The sequence below is a fragment of the Pteropus medius genome, unplaced genomic scaffold (genome assembly GCF_902729225.1).
Source record: "Pteropus medius unplaced genomic scaffold, Ma_sr-lr_union100, whole genome shotgun sequence".
Lineage (NCBI taxonomy): Eukaryota > Metazoa > Chordata > Mammalia > Chiroptera > Pteropodidae > Pteropus > Pteropus medius.
The window spans coordinates 722653-748252 of NW_024351730.1; the positions used below are offsets into that span (position 1 = coordinate 722653).

General features: G+C 38.2%; 1 protein-coding gene and 1 long non-coding RNA gene across 2 annotated transcripts; one reads left to right on the top strand and one right to left on the bottom strand.

Moving 5' to 3' along the window:
• Window positions 1-2870: 2870 nt before the first annotated feature.
• Window positions 2871-25027, bottom strand: LOC120587995 (uncharacterized). The gene is made up of 4 exons (XR_005649114.1): window positions 24580-25027; window positions 21604-21739; window positions 10513-10637; window positions 2871-4600 (listed from the first exon to the last, which is right to left on the bottom strand). It is a non-coding gene; the product is annotated as an uncharacterized LOC120587995 (long non-coding RNA).
• Window positions 3016-13308, top strand: CHRNA9 (cholinergic receptor nicotinic alpha 9 subunit). Its single transcript, XM_039845016.1, has 5 exons — window positions 3016-3094; window positions 3388-3533; window positions 4457-4611; window positions 8596-9128; window positions 12178-13308. Exons 1-5 carry the CDS (start codon window positions 3031-3033, stop codon window positions 12717-12719), a joined length of 1440 nt encoding a protein of 479 aa, XP_039700950.1. The 5' UTR covers window positions 3016-3030; the 3' UTR covers window positions 12720-13308.
• Window positions 25028-25600: the final 573 nt, after the last annotated feature.

Here is a 25600-nt window from a genome sequence, read left to right on the forward strand (position 1 = left end):
TGATAGATTTAGATAGGCTAACTCTTACAAAGTGGATAAGAGGATTAAAAAAGTACTTATGGGTAGTGAACATACAATGCAATGTATATATATGCCTTACTGTTGAATTGTATGCCTGAAACTTACTGGATTTCGTTAACCAATGTCACCATAAAAAAAAAAAAAAGACTACTACAAAACTAAGTAAGTAAATGATTAAGTCCATTGTGGATTGACAATAATATTAACATTTAGATACAAAAAGGACAAGAAAATCTCAGGACTGCTATTCTTCCACCTGTAGTACAATCTGCTTGTCAGATAAAATAATTATCCTCTAATCAAGTCTTTCAAGAAGTTGGTGAGAGAGAGAGAGAGAGAGAGGGAGAGAATATTGGATACAGAGGGAGGAGAGTGTCTTATGGCAGGTGAGAGAGAGAGAGAGAGAGAGAGAGAGAGAGATGATAAATAAAATTGTAGCTTGTTCAGTTATATGCTCAATTTTTAAAAAATGCTAGGGCGCATTTTTCTCCTTTAATTATCACTTATTTAGCACTTTTTATGGCCAAATTCCGTTCTTAGGGTTTCACATATATTAACTCATTTAGTTCTCAAAACAACCTTAAGTGCCATACACTAGTACAATTGTTCTCATTGTACAAATGAAGAAACTGAGGCACAGAGACGTTAAGTAATCTGCCCAAAGTTACACAACTAGTAAGTGGTGAGTGGGCTTGAATCCATGCAGTTTGACTCCAGAGTTTATGTTTCTAGACTTGACATTATCTTGCTCTTCTTAATTATGAAAAAGAAAGAAACCTGAAAAGGTTCAGAGAGCTCTGCCTTAGTGGGTGGCCCTTTGGGCATTACTTGGTATCCCAGCTACAGGTCCTCATCCCAAACTCTGGTGCATGGTGAAAGACATGGGAGACTACTTCTTCAAAGAAACTTTGAATTTTGAATTTCCAGGTATATGCCCAGGATGAACCCCAAAATTTAGAAAGTAGCAGTTAAATAGGTTCTTAGGCAGGGAGGTCCACTGGGCATGTCCTGAGATCTCACTGAGTTAGGGAGCAGTGATTATCAACTGTGACAGCTCCAAGTGCCCAGGACAGCTCTCCTCTGTCGGGAGCTCAGGGGCTGAAGGCATTTGGGTTGGCTCTCCTTTCCAGTTTACTCCCTCTCTGGGCCTCAGTTTTCCATCTGTAAAATGAGGGACCTCAGCTAGATGGTCTCTAAGAGCTCTTCATGGGTTAAAAATGTTCTGATTCTGGGTTTAATGAAATGGAGAAAATATTTTAGAAAATATGTTTAAAGCATGTTTCTCTGGTTTTCAGCCTTATTGAACTCTGAATAGTGAATTTAATAGGTTTCTTCTTCCATTAGTGTCCTGCAAGCTATGTGACCACTATATTAGTCTCTCTCCTCCTCCTCCTCTTCTTCCTTCTTCTTCTTTTTCTTCTTCTTTTTTCTCTCTCTCTCTTTTTCATGGTTTGGAGCTAAGGAAGAACTAGTGACTGGGCATCTTTGAGCCTCAGTGTCCTCATGTGAAAAGGAGACGTTCAATTCAACTTCAGAAGTACCTTCAGTATACTTGAAACTAATTTAAATAAATTAATTTTTTAAAGAAGTATCTTCGACCTCTGAGATTCCAGAGTGGATGATTTGTTGAAGGAGACCTGAGTGTGTACACTAGGAATTGTGCTGTTTGATGGGTGAGTCAGACTAGGGAGTCAAGAAAATGATGTCTTTACAATCAACATAAGGTCATAGGCAATTAAGAAACACATTTAGCTTATGGCTTGAGTGTCTGTTCCATTCGGAGGATATATTCCTGAGGAAAGGTAGAGTGACTCATCAGCTACTGTAACCTGATGAACTAGAGTTATCCAATTTCCTTGCTCTGATTCCAGGCGACCAAAAGATCTTAATTTGGTTTTCCAAAGCAGTTTCCTCAGGCAAGAGGACAGGCTGTGACAATTGGAAATTGACATTCTTTTGTGCAAGCAAAATTAGATTACATATGAGAAATGACTGTGAAATTATATGAAATAGCATTCAATGCAAAGGGATATCATCCTTGGTAATATCATTACGCATGAATCATTCTCATGCTGATTTGGTTAGTAGCTAAATACAGAAATTTTGGATCTGCAAAGCTGATCAGAGGTGAAAATCACTAACATTTACGTAGTGCTTTATAGTTTTCCAAGTACTTTCACATACAGTATCCCAGTAGCTCTGGGAGAGAGGGTGTATTATTTTCCCAGTTTCTAGTTCAGGAAGGCTCAGTATCACAGACCTAGGAAGGATTTGGGCTGGCAGTTCAACTGGATCAAAACCACAGTGCTGCTACTTCTGAAGGGTACAAATGCACTTCTCCCATCCAACACCCCCCACACACATAGATACACACACACTACACAGGATCTATGCCCAGTGGGATAATTGAAGCAGTGATGAGAAACGGAAGGCAGAGAAGAAACCTAAATGCCAATCTGTTCTGGAGATCATGGAAATGCTTCTCTTTCCCTCTTCAAATGCCACTTAAAGCACAAGAGGCCTTTCCAGACTACAGCGCCATGGCTAGGTCTGCTTAGCTTCCCTTAGGCCCCAGCTCAGGCTGAATCTGCTTGCTGCAGGTATTGGAAGCACCCATTCTGCTAAGGTTCGAACCTTGGGGGTTACTGAGCACCTAACTCTCTTCCCCTAAAAGTTTGGTCTGGATGTTCTTGCTAAGGGTAGCTAGAGACCCTCAACTGGGATGGTCCCCCGAGAGCAATACTGCATGACCTAACCTACCTGGGGCTCCGGGCATCTCAGCTGCTGGAGCTGCTAGTCTCAGATTACCAGAGGGGAGGGAGGGCGGGTCTAGATCTCAGGCCCTGGGGCCCTCTGTGCAGTGCAAGCCCGAGTTCTCTATTGGCTGCCAGAGTCGGTTGCCGGGGTCTGCAGCAGAGTGGGATTTTTGTTAGTGGACCCTTCTTACTCATGGAGAAAAGTGGAAGACTGTACTGGCTGGCTGGGAATTTCTAGTGGCTCAGAAAGAAGATGAACTGGCCCCATTCCTACATCTTCTTTTGCTGGATTTACTTTGCTACCTCCAGACTGAGGGGTAAGAGGCTAGAGGATGGGTAACCATTTCCACTCATCTGGGGCTACTTTTTTGGTGGGAGACAGAGTGCACCAGGAAACAAAACTAATGATCTAACTGCAAGAAAGTGTTCTGTGCTTCTTACTGACTGGTGCTGATCGCAGTAGGGCATGCCAGAAAAATAACTCTCATTGACCCAAAGCTGATCCTTAGCTGATGCTGTGTTATTCCCAATTCTAGTCCTCAGTCTGTTGTTCTTTGCCTTGAAATACACTTTACACTGAATATTGATCCAGGTCCTTCTTTTTGAGTAGCTGTAGAAACAGCAGATGGAAAATATGCTCAGAAGTTGTTTAGAGACCTTTTTGAAGATTATTCCAATGCTCTTCGTCCAGTAGAAGATACAGATAAAGTCCTAAATGTCACACTACAGATTACACTTTCTCAGATTAAGGATATGGTGAGTATCATAAAATGGTGACTCTTTGGCATGTTGCTTAGAAGGAAACTAATAGTGCTTTCCAAAGGGATGTTTTAACTGAGAATTTGAGAGAGACTGAGAACAGACAGCTCTGTGTGCAAGCTGGTGGGAGAAGGGGACATCAAGGGAAGGAAACTTTCTACAAAATTAATTTTACTAAATGTTACCTAATCCTGGGCATTAACAGTAACAGTCTTAGATCATCTAAAGAAAGATGGGGTTCCATATTATATGATTCCATTTCTATGAAATGTCTAAAATAAAAACCATAGAGACAGAAAGCAGAGTAGTGGTTGCCAGTGGTTATGGGAAGGACAGGAAGAATAGTGAGTAACTGCTTAATGGTCATAGGATTCCTTTTTGGGGGTGACGAAAATTTTTTGGAATTAGATAGTGGTGATGATTGCACAACATTGCAAATATACTGAAAGTCACTGACACTTTACAATGGTTCAAATGGTAAGTTTTGTGTTATGGGAATTTTATCTCAATTTTAAAAAGAAGAAAGGTGGCATTTTCAGATAACATACATTATTTAGTGCTTATATGTGTTTAATTACATAAATGAAACTTGAAAGACTTTTCTTCTGTCCATTGTATTTCCTGACTTTCTCATTCAACTGATTCGCCAGTTGATCAATTTTCAGAACAATTTGAGCAGTTGATCTATGCAAAGATCCAACAACCTAAATATTTGTCCATTTTACATTCCAAATACTAAATGAAGCAGAAAAAAACACGTCTTTGGAAGTCAATCAAGGTGATAGACTGAAAAAGCTCTCACTTATTTATTGAAAATAAATGTGCTCTTGGAATTTCTGTTGCGAATAAGTATTCCAGAGATGGAGGGCATTCAGTTGAGGTGTCTACTAGACATAGTTATATCTGGGTTAATTGTGCAGGATGAAAGAAATCAAATTCTGACTGCCTATTTGTGGATCCGCCAAATCTGGCATGACGCGTACCTCACATGGGATCGAGACCAGTATGATGGACTGGACTCCATCAGGATCCCCAGTGACCTGGTGTGGAGGCCGGATATTGTCCTGTATAACAAGTAAGTGCAAATCAGTAATTTCTCAGGAATGAACTTGTTGATTTAACAGAATTTAAACATAATGAAAAAGGAACATTTAAAACACACATGAGTTAAGTACCAAGTCATGTTCCTAAGCCCTGAAATTATGGTCATAAAATCTTAGATGATAAAATAATAACCCATAAAAACGTAGAGCTACATTCTTCTTTCAGGTAAGAAACTTAGAGCTACATTCTTCTTTCAGGTATTTGTATTAGTTAGAGGCTGTTTTAATTTTCTAGGGCTGCTTTAACAGAGTACCATAAACCAGGGGGCTTAAACAACAGAAATATGTTGTCTAGTCTCACATTTGGAGACTAGAATGCAAAATAAAGATATTGGCAAGGTTAGTTCTTTCTAAGGACCATGAGGAAGAATCTGTTTCAGGCCTCTTCCTTAGCTTCTGGTAGTTGCTGGCAATCTTTGCTGTTCGTTGACTTGTAGAAACATCACCCAATACCTGCCTTCATTTGCACATGGCATTCTCTCTGTGTGTTGTCTATGTCCATATTTTCCCTTGTATGAGAACACTAGTGGTATTAAATTAGGTGTCCACCCTACACCAGTGTGACCTCATCTTAACTAATTACATCTCTAATGACTCTATTCTGAATAAGGTCACATTCTAAGGTGCTTGGGGCTAAGATTTCAATATGTGAGTTTGTGGGGAGACATAATTCAACCCTTAATAGTAATGCTCCCTTGTCTAAGATCAGGTATCAATAACTATGATACTACTAATATCAAATCAGAATGGGCCAGCTAGAAGCTGGCCTATGGATTTTGGACTTTGTATGGAGTGGAGAATGAACTAGATTATAAGATCACCAGTTGGCCTTTTCCTGGTCCCAGAGCAAAGGGCCTTGAATAAATGTGTAGGGAATGTTTATGCTTCTCAAATTATAAAGTACACACAAATCACCTAAAGAAGTTGTTGAAATACGGATTCTGATTCAGTAGGTCTGGGGTGGAGTTTGATGTTCTGCATTTCTATAAGCTCCAGTTGTTAATGCTGCTGGCCCATGGACCACAATTTGAGAAGGAACTAGATTGTTCTGCCACAGTTCAGGTTCAGTTGATTCACCTGCTTTCAAAGGGGCTTCTCTATTCTTTCTGGAACTCAAGTTTCATTGGGTTGGGAAAAATTTCTCTTTGACTCAGAACAAGATGAATGAGGGGCAGCTCAAGGGGGCTCTCCTGAAAGCTCAGCCTTCTAGTGGGCATGAGTTTTCCCTTCAGGAAGCAATGCTAGTGGGCTGAAACCTGACTTTAGTTTCACTCCTTATTCAGAGAGCTCCTCCAAGGGTTATGACCTCTCGAATCATAGCCGTGATCCTGCTGACCATTCCCCACTCTGAGTGCCAGAGGAATATCTCCCATACCTCTTCTCAAGCAAGATAACATCCAAGTGGTAGTGATTTATTACTCTAACTCATTTGCCTTTCTCTCTCTCTCTCTCTCTCTCTCTCTCTCTCTCTCTCTCTCTCTCTCTCTCTCTCTCTCTCTCTCTCCTCTCCCTCCCCTCCCTCCTTCTCCTTCTCTCTCCTACACACACAAGGTGAGAATGAAACCTGTTGTCCATTACCTCCTCTCACCCACAGGGTGCAGGGGAATAATCAGAGAATACAGTTTACATAGATCATCTACAGCATTCTATAAAACAATTTTTCCTGGAAAACAAACAGAATGCTGGTTCTTTTCTCCTTCTCACTTTGATTGGCTGAAGTAGTGACCAGCTCCTACTGAAATGCTGTTTTGCAAGTTTGCATGGTAATGTAAGTTAAGCCTACCCCAGTCTTCTCTTGTCAGAGAAGCCAGTTACATGCTTATGAGCTCACACAAACTTTCCATGGCTTTATTAAATTCTATCCTCATCCTCTCTTCCTTCCTCCGCTTGAGATGTGAGTTCTGTTCCCCACCCTTTCACACACAGAACCTTTCACCACATTGATTAATCAATACTTTTCTGTTCCTCTGGGTTAACTCTATAGTTTTCCCTGATCTTCTGTCACCGACAGTTATATTACAGATCCTCTCTTCTTCTTTATGTTCTTCTCAGTAATGTCAGAGTTTTACTATTTAGACGAAACTCTAAATGTAGCTGTGGATGGATGTCATTTGCACTTTTTTCAGCCAACTAAAATGAGAATTGAAGAGAATTATAGGATTAGGCAAAGGAGCTACCCGAGCCATGGCCATTTCCTTGACCCTGGTCTTTCTAGCTGAATCCCTAGACCCGCAGAATCTTCTGAGCCCAGATATAATGTCACTATTTCTCAGAAGCTGGTATAGAACCTTGTAGACCACAAAATGGGCTTCTTGAATGGTGGTGGGGAGAGGAAAGAGGTGATCCAGTCAGGGATGATAAAGATAGTTGGGCAGGATGATGCTTAATATCCAGATTCACCACTGGTGCCTGAATCCAAGACAATGAGTAGAAGTTCAAGAAAAGATAAGTAATTTTAAAAAATAATAACTAATAACTTAAACAATAAATTTTCCCAAGAGGCAGATTTGCTTGAAGTTACAAAACCCAACCAGATTTTGAACCAAAATCTCTGTGATATTTCTATAAATTTATTCCACTTTCTAAATGAGAATGAACCTTATTTATTCAACCAATCCACTTACCTAACTACCTACCCTTCTTTGTTAAATCTTTCTCCTGTGCAAGGCATTCTGTAGTGTCTTGAGGGATAAATTAGGATCTTAAAACTCAGTTTCTGGCCTGAAGGAACAGTCTAATAAGAAATGTATGTAAAAACTATAATACAGGGTAAAAATGTAAATCCCTTATTACATAAAAATAAAGTGTCATGTTCATTTAAAGATAGAAATTTCATCTAACTGGAGAGGCAGGAAAAGATTCTCAGAGAAGATGGGTTTTGAAGGATGTATTAGGTTTATACATACAGAATATTATAGACAGAGAAAAGAGTTTGAGTAAAAGAGAGAAACTCACAAGATCTGTTAGGGTTTCAGCCTTGGCTGGTGGAGTGTGAGTGAAGGAAACCAGTGGGAGTCATCAGGCTGCAAAGTGAAATTGGAGTAGATCGTGGAACATCTGGAATACTAAACAAAGAAACTCTGGAAGTATTTGGTGGACAATGGAAAACTCTTGCAAGTTTTGAGCCATAAAATAATATGATCAGAGAAACCAGAGATATAAAACAGTTTGAGTCATGAAGTGAATAAATAGTAATGTCTTTAAACGCCTCTTGAGTAGCTGGGGTGATGTTTACAGACAGTGGGTTTCTGGTTAGGTTTGGCCAATGGGGAAGGCCAGTGGGCAAATGGAGGAAGAAAAGAAAGTGAGGTTGGAGTATGCATTCTCTTTCTCCCTTCCTATAGACTTATCTTTGGCTGGCTGTGTCCCTTGGCAGAAAATCCTAACTTCTATCATGGTATTTTCCAAATGAAAACAGAAATTCTGTACCCAAAAATGCCAGGCATAAATGTCAATAAAACAAAAAGAAAATTTATCCAGAATAAATTATTATCTCTTAGATTATGGGTGAAAGAATTTTTTTCTATTTTCCAAATGTTCTTCAGTAAATATGTACAATTTTTCCAACAGCGACAAAAAGTTGTTTTAATGTTCTTGTGTCCAAAGTTAACAAAATCAGGTAAGCAGATTTTAGCTTTGACAGGTTTACTTTTTGCCTGGATGTATAAATCATTATACATTTACCAAGATCATAGCACTGGGAATGAAGAGGAAAGGACATAGAGCAGAGATGCTTAAAGGAAGATCCAAGAGAACTCAGCCCTGACTAGTGACAGGAGATGGAGAAAGGGAAAATTAAGAGTTGATTACAGATTTTCAAACCAAGCTGATAAGGAGAATGATGATTCATTGCCAAAGACACTAAAGTGATGGGCACAGGTTGGTAAGCTGTCTGGAGTAATAGGTTGGTGAGTTCTTCTGGTAAGTTGCTTTCATTTTCCTTCCATAACCTCCAGGGCAGATGATGAATCTTCTGAGCCTGTGAACACCAATGTGGTCCTGCGGTACGATGGGCTGATCACCTGGGATGCACCAGTCATCACCAAAAGCTCTTGTGTGGTAGATATCACCTACTTCCCCTTTGATAACCAGCAGTGTAACCTGACCTTTGGTTCCTGGACTTACAATGGCAATCAGGTGGACATATTCAACTCCCTGGATAGTGGAGACCTCTCTGACTTCATTGAAGATGTAGAGTGGGAGGTTCATGGCATGCCTGCTGTGAAGAATGTGATCTCCTATGGCTGCTGCTCTGAGCCTTACCCGGATGTGACATTTACTCTCCTTCTGAAGAGGAGGTCCTCATTCTATATTGTCAACCTCCTCATCCCATGCATCCTCATATCTTTTCTGGCTCCCTTGAGTTTTTATCTCCCAGCAGCCTCTGGGGAAAAGGTCTCCCTGGGAGTGACCATCCTTTTGGCCATGACTGTATTTCAGCTCATGGTGGCAGAGATCATGCCGGCCTCAGAAAATGTCCCTCTGATAGGTGAGTTCAAGTGTCTTACACTTTGAGCCTAACTTTGTAGTGATCGGGGTTATGTTTGTGCCTTTAAACTCATAACAGTTAGGTTAGCTTCATACTCAGCACAGGCTGTCACTTGCTTTATTTAGTGTCTTCAGTTAGAATCTTTGAATACATATGTGGCTGTTGCAAACGAAACTGGTCTTGTGGTCTCCAGGTTGACACAAAAGAAGACTGAGAGGCAATATAGTTTAGAGCAGTAGTTCTCAAAGTGTGGTCTCAGACCCACAACATTGTTTTAGAAATGCAAATGCTCAGGGCCCACCCTAGACCTCCTGAATTAGAAACTCTGGGGGCAAGGGCTACAATGTTTTAACAAAACTTCTGGGTGATTTTGATGCACTTTTTGTTCAAATCTAAAAAAACACTGGCTATAAATGAAAGGCCTTATCTTGATTTTGAAGTCAAAGAAATCTGCATTTAAACTCTGACTTCACCATTCACTTCTTGATCAATCTTAGACTAGTTACCTAATCTTTGAGTCTCTGCTATAAATTTGAATAACTACTACCTAATGTATCGTTGCTTAGCACAGAACCTGGTACATGGTAGGTACCAAGTAAACAGTGGCTAATTTCATCTTTTCACATCACAAGGTGTCTCTTTTTGGGAAGAGTGGCAAACATGGTAGAAATGATGAACTGGATTTTTAAGCCTACCATCTACTCTTAATATAATAATTTTCAACTTTTATTTGGTATAATAGGTGTGGGAAGTCTTGTTAAAATGAAGTTTCCTATACTGAGAGAGTTTGATTTACAATCTTAAGCAACATTTGGGAATCTGAGATGATTCTAAACTAGAGCACATTTTTAAAAATCTGTAATAAAGAAATGTCTCTCTGAGGGCGGGACTGTAAACTTAGACTACCATCTCTGTCTCCCATTTACATCCCTTATTCTGAGATCCCTCCTAACATCTTCAACACCTACTCTCTGTCACAAGGATACCATTCAGCTCCAACACCTCTTAGTGACATGCTGTTGTAATAGATGCTTACCTGAATCAGAAGCTAGACCTAATTTTTAGTTCCTTAAAGTAAGCAATGAAGAGAGATTTCACAACACTAAGAGACTTAGAGATTAATATCAAAGAGGTATTGTTCCACCCTTTTACCCTCTACTGAATCCAGTATTACCCAATATTCAGATGTTACTACATTGGTTCTTGGGAGATTTCTTTCTCGTTATGTCTTTCCAAGCAAAACAAAGACACACACACAGACAAACACACACATACAGACACACAAGCACATACTCCTTTTAAAGAAATAGACACAGAGGGTTTTCTCCCCTCCCCCTACTCCACTACTAATAAAGAAGAAGAGAGGTATTGACATTTTTATTACCTCTCTTGAGGCAGAAATGATTGACAGTGATGGCATCCAATCACAACCCTATTTGAGGCAGGACCAGTTGGCAGATTCTTCTCTCTTCTTTAACACTGACATTCAATAACGAGCTGGCTCAGTTTCTGAAGAGAGATGTTTTAGGACATTTCTTAGAAATTTTGAAAGCATTACCTGTTCTGTTTCTGTGGTAGTATGAAATGTATCTTTTTTAGGAAGGGTGTACACAGACCTTGAGAATGTTTATTAACAATCATAATTTGTTATTTGTAGCACCTATGAAATGTACTTCCAATCTTATAGAAATGTGTTTAAGTTTTCTTCATAAATGTAGTATTTGATCTAGGCTTCTGGCCCATAGCCTTTACCATATTAAGAAAGGTCCCATTTACTTTTAGTTTAGTCAGAGCTTTTAACAAGTAATAAACAGATGATAAACATTATCAACTGTATTGTCTTCATCTGATAAAATAATCATGTAGGTTTTGTTTTTTACCCCATTAATATGGAACAGCTTGCATAAGATATGACTTATCTGTTACTTAAAAGTTTGGTAAGGACGTGGTTCCATAGTGTAGTGGTTAGCACGTCTGCTTTACATGCAGAATGTCCTGGGTTCACACCCCAATGGAGCCACAGTCCATGGTCTATGGCCACCCTGAACAAGCCCAATGTCTGATCTTAGAAGCTAAGCAGGGTCAGGCCTCATTAGTACTTGGATGGGAGACCAGACCACCTAGGAAGACCATGTGCTGTAGGTATTAAAAAAAAAAAAAAAGGTTTGGTAAAACTCATCTATGAAAACTTTTGGCCCTAGAGCATTTGTTGGGAATGAGCAATACAAGTATTTTATTAATTCCCATTTCTATCTAGGTTTTTCACATGTATTATTATCAGCTATTTATATTGTTTTATTGTTTTCTAAACTTCTATTCTGTTATTTCCTCTTTTCATCTTCTCTCTCTCTTTCTCTTCCCCCCACCACCCTACCTCCATTTCATGAGTGGCCTTATTGAAAGTTTATCAATTTTATTACTCTTTTCAAATACCTTGCTTATGGTTTTCTTCATCTTCTCGGTTTTTTGTTCTATATATCATAAATTTATACCCTTACCTTTATTGTTTCCTTCTTTAATTTTTCTTTTCATGGATATTTGCTTTAGGTGATCACTTGTTAATGACTAATAGGGACACAGTATCTCCTTTCTTACTCAATAGGAATGAGCTTTCATGATACTGAGATCTGAAGATAATTCTGAGAACTGGCCAAGATCTTTAATTGTTTGTTTGTTTGTTTGTTTGTTGAAAGTGGAAATTTTCATATCCTGATCTCATAAAACATTTATAAACCTATTAACTCAATGCAAGGGACAGTGCTGAGGACTTTACATGTATCATCTCAATCAAGCCTCACCATATTCCTATAAATTGGATACTATTATACCCATTTTACAAAGAAAAAAAGCTGAGCTTAGCAGAATTATATAACTTGTTTCAGACCACAAGTCTACTGAGTGACAGAGTTGAGAACTGACCCCAAGAAGTTTGATTCAGCAGTCTATACTAGTAACCATTAGTGTACACAGCTTCTTTATAATAGGTGGTTGTTTTTTGAGCCAAACTTGAGGACAATTTTAAGCTAACTTGGTTGCTCTTATTTTCCAGGCAAATACTACATAGCCACAATGGCCTTGATCACAGCCTCCACTGCCTTGACCATTATGGTGATGAATATCCACTTCTGTGGGTCCGAGGCCCGGCCAGTGCCACACTGGGCCAGGGTGGTCATCCTGAAATACATGTCCAGGATCTTGTTTGTCTATGACGTAGGTGAGAGCTGCCTTAGTCCCCACCATAACAAGGAGCAGGACTGCATCATGAAGGTTTATGGCAAACTTCCAGAGCCTAATCTAAAAACAGCCAGGTACAAACACCCTCCCAGGAAGAAGGAAATGAACAAACTCTTAAAGAATGACTTGGAGTACGAGGGTGAGAACCAGCAGGATGGTGGTAGTTACTGTGCACGGTACAAAGTATTGACAAGGAATATTGAATACATTGCCAAATGCCTCAAAGACCACAAAGCCACCAATTCCAAGGGGGGTGAATGGAAGAAAGTTGCAAAAGTCATAGACCGATTCTTCATGTGGATATTTTTCATTATGGTGTTTGTGATGACCATTTTGATCATAGCAAGAGCAGATTAGTGGGTATTTGGTATGGGATTAATATAATTTCCTGTGATCTACTTTAATAGTCTTCCAAGTCAGATATATAGATGTTATGTAGCCTTTATTGTTAATTTTTAACTTCAAATCAATATTATAGCTAACTGTCAGGTTAAATTTAAGCAGGAGGTCCAAAATTTCTTGAATAGAAAGATGGAGGAAATAGAGAAGGATTCTTTTATAGCCTACCAGAGCGGTAAGTAGCTGGCTTCTAGACCACACATTATTCTCCCTTCTAGCAGTGCAGCAAATATTACTATTTAAAGTTTAAAACAAAACAAACAAATTTCCCTTTAGTTCATATTAAAGCATGCTTTTAAAAAAGGAAAATAGTCATATATTCCTTAATGTGATTTAAATCTTGATGCATAGTGCATTTCAAGCTATATCACAAATGATAGAATAAAAAGTTTTGTCCCATATAAAGAAAGTCTAAGGATTAGCAACTTAAGAGGGAAAAGAGCTTTCTTTGTAATGATGATGTTATATATGTTGGTGATGTCCCATGTAAACTCTAAACATGAAGTCGTTCCTATATTTTAGTCTTTGACTTAAATCAGATAATCAGCAAACTGGGCTCATTCATTCATTCATTCATTCAATTATTCACCAAATATTTATTGAGTTTTTCCTACATGTAATAAAGCTACATGATTCACATTTGCCTTGGGTGTCATAGCAAATCTTATCCATAAGACTGATCCCTTTTGATCTGCACATTCTGTGAGCTGGGCAGGCAAGTCTTTCTAGTCCTCTTTCTTGGAGAAAGAAATCGTGTCAAAGGAAGATGGACATAAGTGACCTACCTCCTCATCATCCAACTAGGTGTTAAGTGGAGCTGGAATTCAAACCCTCAACACTGTGACTTTTAGTTTGGGCCAGATCTGCTAAAGCCATATTGCTTTTGGCCATGACAGATCATGATTCAAGATATGAGAAATTGAGGGATTCTCATTCTTAATTCTCAATTTCTGCCCTACATTACTTACTATCCTTCTCAATTTTTTCCTACTTTTAATTAATTGTGTTTTCAAAGTCTCTCCACTCCCACCTTAATTAAAATGGTCTCTCCACATTAAAATGGTCCAAGTACTGATACCCATACCCTAACTTCCAACTCCTCAACTATTCTTTTATCAACTAAAACCAAAAGAACAGAGTGAAGACAGGGATTAATCGAGGAAAGGGAGGATGGTATTTGATTTAAACATATAGACATTGTTCTTTATTCTTGTGTTTACTTATTTGAAAAATATTTATTATGCACCTACTATGTACTGAGTGTTATGTCAGCTTTTGAGGGAAGAAATACAAAATATGGTTTTGACTCTCCAGTTTCTCACATGTTAGTTGCAATTCAGTAGAGGAGACAATCAAGAAAACAATACAGTGTAAAAAGTGCTATCATAGAAAAATAGACAAAATGCCATGGGAACAATGATGATAAATCTGTTTGAAGAAAAGCCTCGGAAAGACTTTGTGGGGCATAACATTTGAACTCGGCTAGGGGTTTGTTAGACAAAGAAAAAGGTGGAGAGACATTAAGAGGCATTAGGGGAAAGAGCGTGAGAAGAGCCGAGAAGAACAGAGGCCTTGGTGTATTCATGGAATTGATAACAAGGAATCGGGAAACAAACTTGGAATAAGACAATTTTTCTTCTTTATTTTAATTATAGAAGTACTTTTTTCAGTTACAGTTGCATTTGGAGGCAAATAACAGAAAGCCCATTGAACCGTGACTTAAGCAGATAGAAGTTATTCATCTACACAGAAATAAATCCAAGGTTGCAAAGTTCAGGGATCTTTTTATCTTCCCTCTGTGTTATTTTAAGGCTTTAAATTTGTGGTATTTTGTAACAACACCAATAGGAAACTAATAGAGTACCTAATTAGCAACTCTGTGTCTATAACTTTTTCCGTATTTTAGATTATTTGGGGGGATAGATTTGTCTATTGCCAGATTGAGATAATTCTATTGAGCCATGCTAAAATAATTTGATCTTTATCCTAAAAACGTTGTGGAGCCACGAAAAAATTTTAAGCAAGGGAGTGATAGTGTTAGATTTATGTTTCAGAAATAAGACTGTGGTGGCAACTACAAAATTGTAGAGAAAAGAAAGAGGCAAAAAGCTCTGTTGAAATGTTTTTTTTTTCCTTTTTTCTTTTTGTTACCAATTCAGAAAATAGATAATGAAGGTTCAACTCAAGACAGTGAGAGTAAGAAAATGAGTCACAAACGATGATCTAGAATAGACAAAACTTGGTGACTGAATGTGGGGTTTGAGAGAAGGAGAATATTTCTGAGCTTCTATCTCAGACAACTGAGGTGAAGAATAAAGGAGGAGTAGGTTTTGGAGGGAAGAATTCTGTTTAGAACATCTTGAGTTGGAAATGCTTATAGAATATCTCAGTAGAAATACCTAGTAAGTAGTCGAACATGTGTTTGGAACTTTGGAGAAAAGTGTAGGCTTAAAAAATATATTTTACGGAGAAGAAAAAAAATATTGTAGATAACAGAGGCTCTGTTCATTCCTCTGGCAACCAAATCAAAGTTGTGACAGAAACAAGGAGCAGCAGCAAAGAAAAATCACCTGAGATCTAGATGAACAAACCATACAACTGGGGAGAAATCCAAGAAATCTCCCTGCAACAGCAGAAAGTAGGACAGGGTGAGGATGCAGGGCAACCGGGTCCAGAGCCGCTGAGTGAGATGAAGGTTGTGGCAGTGGCAGCGGCAGACACCTCTTAAAGGGGCCACGAGCAGATTTTTGCGGTGACGGACCTGTTCACTCTGAATATTAGTGTTCCTTCAGCTGTGTGTAGGGGGCACGAGAGACTTACAGGGAGATATTGTTGGAGTGAGGGTCAAGTGAGACTTGCTTGGTACAGAACTGCTGGTGGTATCCATTGTTCCCTGTTGAGCCCTCCCCTCTCCCAGTGCTCAGACACAGCGCCAGCATAGCTGTAACATCATTAAACTGGATAACAGAGGTCACTCTGCCCAGAGGATTCCCTGAAACCCCGCCTACCTCAACTCGGGCCCCACCCAAGCCACATCCAGGTGTATCCTCAGTGAGTCAGATGCGTTTTGCTGAGCAGTGCCTAGACTCACACTGGAGGCAGATGGCCTCATTTTTTGGTGTGGCCTTTTGAGGCAACTATAAGCACAGCATCTGTGGATTGCTTGCTGAATCTTGACAGGTGGCTCCAGAGAGGTAGAAGCTTGGGCTAAATTTGGCCTGCAGCTGAACCCCTCTCAGGATTGTGCAACTTTACACCTACTTCACAAATGCACACTAATAAGACCAGGAGACTTAGGAGCTTGCTTAGAACATAGAAACAGACATGGAAAGGCAGCCAAAATGGGAAGACAAAGAAGCAGAAACCATATGAAAGAGGAGAACTGAGATCCAGATATAATGGAGTCAAGTAATCTAACAGATGCAGAGTTCAAAACACTGGTTATAAAGGTGCTCGATAAACTTTTGGGAAATGTAGAGAACTCCAACAAAAAGATAAAAATGGAGATGGAGATTATAAGAGAGAACCAGTCTGAAATGGAGAACACATTATCTGAGATGAGAAGTATATTAAATGGAATAAACAAAGGAATAAACAAAGTGAATAAAGAAGAGGATCATGTGCCCTATCTAGAAGACAAGAAAGCCAATCAGGACACTCACAGAATGGCAAGAAAAAAGAGCCCAAGACTATAAAGATGATTTAAGGAGAATATGAGATACTATTAAGGCTCCAAATATTCATCTCATCAGTGTAAGTGAAGAAAATCAAGATGTTGAACAGCTGTTTGAAGAAATAATGATGGAAAACCTCCCTAACCTGGTGAAGGAAATGGACATAAAACCCCAGGAAGCTCAGCGGATTCCAAAAATCAGGGATCCAAAGAGGCCCACACCAAGACACATCATAATTAAAATGCCAAAGTTTAAATACAAAGAAAGAATCATAAAAGCTGCAAGAGAAAAACAAATAATTACATATAAGAGAACACCCATACGACTGGTAGCTGATTTCTCAAGAGAGACTATGCAGGACAGAAGGGCTTGGCAAAAAATACTCGACAGGATGAAGACCCAAGATCTACAACCAAGAATAATTTATCCAGCAAAGTTATCATTTAGAGTTGAAGGACAGATAAAGAGCTTCCCAACAAAAATAAACTAAAGGAATTTATCACTACCAAGCCAGAATTACAAGAAATGTTGGAGGGACCTCTTTAAGAAGAAAAAACATGTATCGAAAACGGGAATAAAGAATGGTAACAAGTACATTCCTATCAATAAGTACCTTAAATGGAAAAGAATTAAGTGTTCCAACCGAGGGATGGAGTGGCTGAAAGGATAAGAAAACAAGACCCCTACATATGAAAAAGAAGGAAATGGAAAAAGATATTGCTGTGATGAACCGAGAAGGTATTTAAGTCAGACAGAGAATGATAAACACTATATGATTTCACTTATATGTGGAATTTGAGGAATAAAATGAACAAATTAATCAAAAACAGACTCACAAATATAGTGGACAATTTGGTGACAGACAGAGAGAAGGGGGGTTTGTGGGGCTGGGAAAATGGGGTGAAGGGTTAAAGAAGTACAAATTAGTCGCCGGTGGATGGTCATGGGGATAGGAAGCATGGCATAAGGAATGCAGTTAGCATTAATACATTGGCTAGGTGGAGGGACAGGGAAGGGAGGGAGCAATTGGGGGGATCATTTTACTAACTATATAGATGTCTAACCAATGTACTGTATACTTGAAACTAATTAAAATTTTTAAAATATAAGAAAGAACTACTGATGAATAAAAAAAAAAAACCTGAATTTTGATTTGTCACACTTTTTACTTTATTTTCCCGATGTTATAATTAGCATCTCTAAAAAAAATTTACCCTCAAATTAATTGTTTAAGTATTTATTAAGTGATTTCAGTGGGTAGGACACAGTGCTACAAACTTTGAGAGATTCAAATGAATGAAAACATATTCTTTGCCAGAATTCCAGAAGCTTATCACTATCATGCATCATTAAAACTTAGCTTTGTTAAGCTGTCATTTCTCCATTCACATGTCTGCTTCTCTAAATATATTTAGTTCCTCTCCAGACCTAGGGCCCAGAAGCTCTGTCATTATTCTCTTCTTATTCTTTATGATAAGGATATTCTCTTTTTATCCTTTGTGTGTAATAAAAGGCCTAGTACAAGGTCATTAGTCATTAAACAATTATTGAATGGATGAGTAAGTGAAAAGAAGAGCTGTAGGAGGATCCAGTAAAATGTTGTAGAAGTATAGACTGTGAAAGGGTGCTCATCCTATACAACATACAAAAATAAATACCAGATGGATTGAAGACTTAGATGTAAAAACAAACAAAAGTCCTATAAGAAAATCTAGGAGACTTTTTAAATAAAATTTTCTACCTTAGTAAATTTTAAAATGTGACTGCTATGAAAGAGGGGTCCAGGGCTCTCTGAAGGAGAGTAACAAAGGGAGATTGTTTTAGAAAGGGTGGTTGACCTGCTGAAGAAGTGGTATTTAAGATAAGATCTGAAGGGTAGAAGGAGTTGCCAGAATAAGAGTTAAGAAAGTGTCAGGTTGCAGGCAATGGAAAGGACAGAATTCAAACTTAAGAACGGAGCTGGGCTTATTATTATATGAGAAAGGGAAAGGGGGCCCTAGAAACAGAGAAGTGCAGTGGAATCAGTGACCCAAAGAGACACGAGAGAGCAGATCGGCAAGGTGGGTGAGGTCAGGTCAGGCAGAACCTTGCAAAGTTTAATAAAACACCAATGACTTTGTTTATTGTCTGCCTTGGTGGATTGAGGTGTGCCTGGGTTTGCTGAGGTCCTGACCTTTATTCTTTCTCTTCTTCAGACTCTGTGTCTACTTTTCCATCAGCTCATTGCTCAACCAACACTTGGCAACTCAGCCATGGGCAAACCTGGCAAATGGACTGTCTTGGTCAAACTGGAAAAACAGGTTCTAGAGTATGTTGAGCAACAGTGGTGAGGCTACTAGTAATGTCATCAACTCCAGAGGCCAGCAAAGAGCTTTCTTCCTATTTCTTCCTTCTTCCCAGATCATGCCTTTCAAATAGGCACTGGCTGTTAAAACTTCATGAACTTGTCAACATATCCAAGCCTCTCTAACACTTAAAAAATAAACTCTGTGACAAAATCTCCCCTCTCTTTGTGTATTTCTATCTCTCTACTCTTCCCAGCAAAGGTTTTTCCTGCATCATTCAAGATTCCAACAGGACAAGAATGGTGTGCTCAAATTAGGATGATTCAAGGAAAAGTTAATAAAGAACTCTTTATAAAGGTGTTGGAAGGATGTAGAGAAACACAGGAGTGGTAAACAACCTCAGGACTAGTAAAGCAGAGCTATTACCACTCTGAGGCCTGAGAAGAGGCAGGAGGGAGTGGTTATCCAAGCCCTGCTGAAGAGAATCATGACCTTTGGTTGAGCAAGTGCAGCAGACTCTGTAAGGAGGGAATTGGGGGACTATGTATCCTCACCTCATTCTCCTTCCCTCCAATCTCCTCCCAGGGCTCACTGTTGACCATACTCAATGGAGTCATGGGAATCTGTTGATGTTGCCTAATACCTGGGACAGAGAGCAGAATGGTGAAGGGTAGAGTATGGTTCTGGAGGGACAAAGGGAAGACACCTGGCACATTGCCTCACTCTTTGACTTCACTCTACATTTAAAACCTGACTTCTTTTCATCCCACTCAACTGAAACTGCACTAACCAACTTCATCATTTGGTAATTGCCAAATCTACTGATTACTTCCGAAGCCCCTCTGCTGCTTTTAACAGAACTGACCATTTCCTTATTCTTGAACCATTTCTCCTTTCTCTTCTGTGTTATCACTGTCTGCTTCTTAAATGGCTCGTTCTCAGAACCCTTGGCTGGCTCCAATTCCTCCTTTTCTGATAAAGGTTGATGTCCCTCAGTGTTCCATTCTCAGCAATCTTCCTTCATGGTTTTTAATACCCTGATGGTTCTCAAAAATATTTGTCCAGTCTTGCACTCCCCTTAGCTCCAAACTCAATATAATCTTCATGTCAACTGAGTATCGCCACTTGAATGTGTCACAGACCTTCAAATTCATCATGTTCTAAACTAAGCTCATTATCTATGTACATAAGGAGCTAAATAGACTTACCATTCAAGTCTACTCCTCCCCCTGTGTTTCTGTGTCATTTAGCTGTACCACCATCAACTCTACCACCCAGGCTAGAAATCAGGCAGTCATTCTGGATTATTATCTGGGCCAACATCAAACTAATCACTGATCCTATCAATTCTACCTGCTAAGTGGTTTTCAAATCTGTTCTCTTCTCTCTATAACCCTGACAATTGCCTTATTTCAGGTCTTTGTCAATTTTGCCTGGACTTTGCAGTAGCACCTTAACTGGGCCTCCTGTCTCCAGTTACTTCCCTTTCTATTCCATCTTTTTCATCGCTGCCAAACTGATCTTGTCACTTTTAAATGGCTAACTAAATACCTACAATTTGGATAAAGCCCAACTTAATATGATACAGCGGAGATTAAAAATGTATATACGTGTATTTTTTTTCTGATGCTCTAGTAAAAGATATTTCTTCATTCACTCTGAGAGTGTAAATTATTTTTTTGGCATAGAAAGTAACCAGTCTATTATCTCTTATAAGAGAAGTAATCAGACATATTCTGTTGTGTCTGAAACCTCTGGGAGAAATTGGAGTCTTCATCATGAGAAGAGGTATAGAAATAAGACTGTTAGTGTTTGACGATTAAAAAAGAAGGAGCAAAGCTACATTTCCACTCTGGGCATGTGACTAAGGCTGAACTAGACATGTATCCTCATCTGAGACCTTGAATCTTAAAGTTTATGTGAAAGAATGAATACTAAAAACCAGCAGCCAAGAAAAATATACAGAAAGAGACTGTGAGGGAAACTTGTCTGAGAAGATATTGCAGGCCATGATAAACAAATAAAATTAGGATAAGGCTAAGAATAGATAAAAGCAAACAAACAACAAAATCAGTAAAAATGAATTGAGAATTCAGAAATGGAGCTCAGTGTAAATGAGAATTCAATACATGACAGTGAAAGTAGTTCAAATCAGTGGGGAAAGGCTATCTATTAAAAAATATATAAATTAGACCTCTCTGTTAAATAAGATACAAATATTAATTCAAAATGGATTAAAGACTTAAATGTAAAAACAAAATCAAACTATATAAGTCCCGTTAAAAAAAAGTAGGAGGACATCAGCAAGATGGTAGAATAGAAGGTCTCCTACTTAGATCCCCCCTAAGCAATAATAATTTCGCAGCCATTCACAGACAAAAGTGCCTTTATAGGAACATTGTGGGATCCAGATAGAAGATTATAAAACCCTGGTGGAGCCCAAGGCCAAGCACAGCCATTCTGAGAAGGTAAGCACATGTCCAGGTGACAAATTCACCAACTGTGGTCCTGGCTACAGACCTGGAAACAGCTTCTGTGGACTTGTCTGCAGCCCCTATTTGGCAGTGGCCCTGCCATCAGCACCATCTACCAAGGGACCCAGCAGGAGACACTCACATCCATGTCCCCCAAGGTAGGCCTGTCATTCTCAGTCTGATTGTAAATTCTGAAATGGCCCTGTCTTTGGCTCCAGCTCCTCTCAGAAATACTCCTGTCTGCCTAGGGACCCACCAGGAGACACTCCTATCCATCTATGCCCCTTGAAGTAGGCCCTCTTTCCTCAGTCTGACCACAGTCCTGAAGCAAGCCTATGACTCGATCTTGCCCCTTTCAACTGCAGTCCAGGAGCAGTCCTTCCTGCCCAGAAACTAGGTTGTCTCCTACCTGGTGTCCCTAAAGGCAGGCCTGCCAGCCTTGGTCCAAATGAAGATTCTAAAGCAGCCCTATGACTTGATTCCAGCTTCTCTCAGCCATGGTCTGGGGCCACTCCTGTCTGCCCAACGACTTTGCACCTCAGAAACTAGAAAAAGAAGAACAAGTTAAGAGCATAGTTAGCAGAAGAAAGGAAATAACAAAGATTAAAGCAAAAATAAATGAAATAGAGACTAGAAAGACAATAGAAAAGTCAACAAAACTAAGAATTGGTATTTTGAAAAGAAACAAAATTGACAGACTTTTAGACTATCCAAGGAAAAAAAAGAGAGAGGACTTAAATAAATAAAATTATAAATGAAGGAGGATACCTTACAACCGATACTACAGAAATAAAAAGGCTCATAAGAGACTAATACGAACAATTGTACACCAACAAATTGGACAACCTATAAGAAACAGATAAATTCCTAGAAACATACAATCCACTAAGACTGAAGAAATAGATAATTTGAAATGACTAATAACAGGTAAGACGATTGAATCACTAATTAAAAACTTCCCAACAAAGAAAGCCCAGGAACAGATGGCTTCACTGGTAAATTCCACCAAACGTTTAAAGAAGAATTAATATCAATTCTTTTCAGACCCTTCTCAAAAAATGAAGAGAGTACTTTCAAACTTATTTTACGAGGTCAGCATTACCTTCATACCAGCGCCAGATAAAGACACTGCAAGAAAAGAAAATTACAGGCCAATATCCCTGATGAACATAGATACAAAAAAATCTTCAACAAAATAACTGGCAAACTGAATTCAGAAGTACATCGTAAGGATCATATATCATGATCAAGTGGAGTTTATCCCTGGGATGCAAATTAATAAACGTAATATATCGCATTAACGGGATAAAGAATTAAAACCTTCATGTAAAGTGTTCTCATCCCCCCACCCCCAACACACACACACTTGTAACTATGTGCAGGGATGGATGAGTTAGTTAACTTGATTGTGATAATCATTTCACAAGGTGTACATATATTAAATCATCACTTGGCACACCTTAAAAATCATGTTATATTACCTAAATATATATAATTTTTACTTGTTAATCATACAATGAATAAAATTAGGGAGAAAAAAAGAAAATTTAGGTGGCTATTGTAAGTGGCAGAGGGGATTATTTTAATTGAAGTATAATTGACATATAACATATTAGTTTCCGGTATACAACATAGTGATTCTATATTTCTATATATTACAAAATGATCACCACAATAAATCTAGTTAACATCTGTCACCATAGTTACAAACTGTTTTTTCTTGTGATGAGAACATCTAAGATCTACTCTCTTAGCAACTTTCAAATATGCAATATGGTATCATTAACTGTAGTCACCATAACTTATTTATTGAGATCTTCTTAACATAACCTAGAAATCAGAAGCTATAAAAGAAAAGATAGACATATTTAATTACATAAAAACTAAAAATTTTGTATGACAAAGGTATAAGAAATATAGTAAATGAAAAAATCAAATAATAAGTAAGACCTGGATATACCATTAATACTGCCAATATTTGAAAAACACTCTTATAAACTGATCAAAATGTAACAATCCAATCAAAACATGAACAAACAATATGAAAAAACAATTAACAAATAAACAAATTGATATGGCTAAAAAAGATGTAAAAACTTGATAAAATACAAGAATAGTCCAGGAAATGCAAATTAAAGGAATGCTATGTCATTTTCTATCCAGCTGGCTGACGAATATTAAAAAGGATCTTGACATCTATGGCTGGTGAGACTGTGTAGGGGAGGGGAGGCTACTCTCATACATCACAAGTAGAAATGTGAAGTGTTATAATATTTTTGGAAAATGTCCTGGCAACATTTTAAAATACACCCTTTGCCACAAAATCTCACTCCTGTGAACTAGTCCACAGAAATAGAAGCAGCAGCAAGCAAAAATATATGCCAAAAGATGTCTTGCAACAATGCTTATAATGCTCATCAACGGGGAAATGATTGGATAAAATATGGTATGCTTATAAGATGGAATGTTATGCATTCTATAAAAAGAATGATTTAGAGCTATATTGACTACAGCGGAAGGTTTTCTACAAGGTTTTGTTGAGAAAAGAAAGATACATAAAATATCTACAATATGATCACATTTTTGTAAAATGAACAATGACAACATTTATATGTATATGAATATGATTGATTACTTAAGCTTGGAGAAAAATATGGAAAAATAAATACCAGAATATTAACAAGATTAACTAGAGTAGAGGAGTGCTGATTGATACGGGTTGAAAAGGATGGAGAGAAAAAAGAGAGTCAAACAAAAAAGGAAGAAAAGATTCATTAAAAAAGTCCAGTTCTTCTGTATACAAAGAAAAAATTTTAAAGATTTTTAAAAATTCACATTTTTTTGCAAAGCTTCTCTCAATTTGTTATTTACTCTTTGATGTTGTCTCTATGAGCATGTACAAATTTCTATATTTACACTTATGATACACTGAGAATTTGTCATTTAAAAATGTCCATAGCTACGGCCATGCCACCCTGAACAAGCCTGATCTTGTCTGATCTTGGAAGCTAAGCAGGGTCGGGCCTGGTTAGTACTGGGATGAGAGACTACCAAGAAAGACCAGATGCTGTAGACATAAAAAATAAGGGATTGTAAACTGACAAGGTTCTTGCAATCTGTGAGGTCAACCAAGGATTGCCTTGCCAAATAAATAAATTTAAATAAATAAATAAATAGATAGATAGATAGATAGATAAATAAATAAATAAAAATGTCCACAGCTGTGTTCTCTCTTAGACTGTGAGAACCTTGGTGACAAGAATTGCATCTTACTTATCTTTTCTATCTCATCATCAAGGGCTGCTATAGCAAAGTGTGTGGCTTAAAACAACTGAAATTTATTGTCCCACAGTTCTAGAGTCTAGAAGTAAAAAAAATAACGTACTTGCAGGGCCATGCTCTCTCTGAAGTTTCTAGGGGAGAATTCTTCCTTTCCTTCTCCAGTTTCTGGTGGTTGGCCACAATCCCTGGCATTCCTTGCCTTGCAGCTACAATACTCCAATCTCTGCCTCTGTCTTCAGATGGTGTTCTCTCTGCATGTCTCTGTCTCTGTATTCAAACTTCTCTCTTCCTATAAGGATACCAGTCATTGGGTTTAGGGCCCACCCTAATTCAGTATGATCTCATCTTAATTCGACTGCATCTTCAGAGACCTTATACAAATAAGGTCACACTCACAGGTATGGGGGTTAAGACTTCGACATATCTTTTAAGGGAACATAATTTAACTGATGACAGGCAAGTAGTAGATACTTGATAAAATAATTTTTAAATTTAAATTTAAATGAAATCATAGAATCTTCATATCACTTTTTTGAAATTTTTATTTTTCAATTAGAGTTGACATTCAATATTATTTTATATTAGTTTCAGGTGTACAGCATAATGATTAGACATTGATATAATTTACTAAGTGATTCCCCCCGATTAGTCTAGTACTCACCTGGCACTATGTATAGTTATTACAATATTATTGACTATATTCCCTTTGCTGTACTTAGAATCTTCATATTTAAAGAAAAATTCATAAAACAAGCAATAAAGTTTTAATGATTTAAAAGAAAGTATAGTAAAAGCAAAATATATACTGATTTGTTGCCAATAATTCATGTCAATTGAGGGGAATAAAGTAATAATAATAAAATAAGTAAATATGAAAGAAGTAGGATGGGGATGGGGATTGAGAGATGTAATAAAAGATCTCTTTCTTTTGTACATGTTTCCTTATCCTCGTCAGAGAAACCCAAATATAATAAAATTTCTACTCTACGCAGTATGTACCTTAATCACACTTAGAAATAAATGATCCACCACAGGTTGCAAGTGCAAAGATTAGGATTATTCAAGACTAGAGCACACATTCTCATATGGGGAAGGGCCCTACCTCCAGGAAACACAGCAATGGA

Coding starts and splice junctions, on each gene's coding strand:
- CHRNA9 (XM_039845016.1), top strand. CDS start 3,031: ATGAACTGGCCCCATTCCTACATCTTCTTTTGCTGGATTTACTTTGCT. Junction 4,612..8,595: donor GATATTGTCCTGTATAACAA/GTAAGTGCAAAT, acceptor CATAACCTCCAG/GGCAGATGATGAATCTTCTG. Junction 9,129..12,177: donor AGAAAATGTCCCTCTGATAG/GTGAGTTCAAGT, acceptor CTTATTTTCCAG/GCAAATACTACATAGCCACA.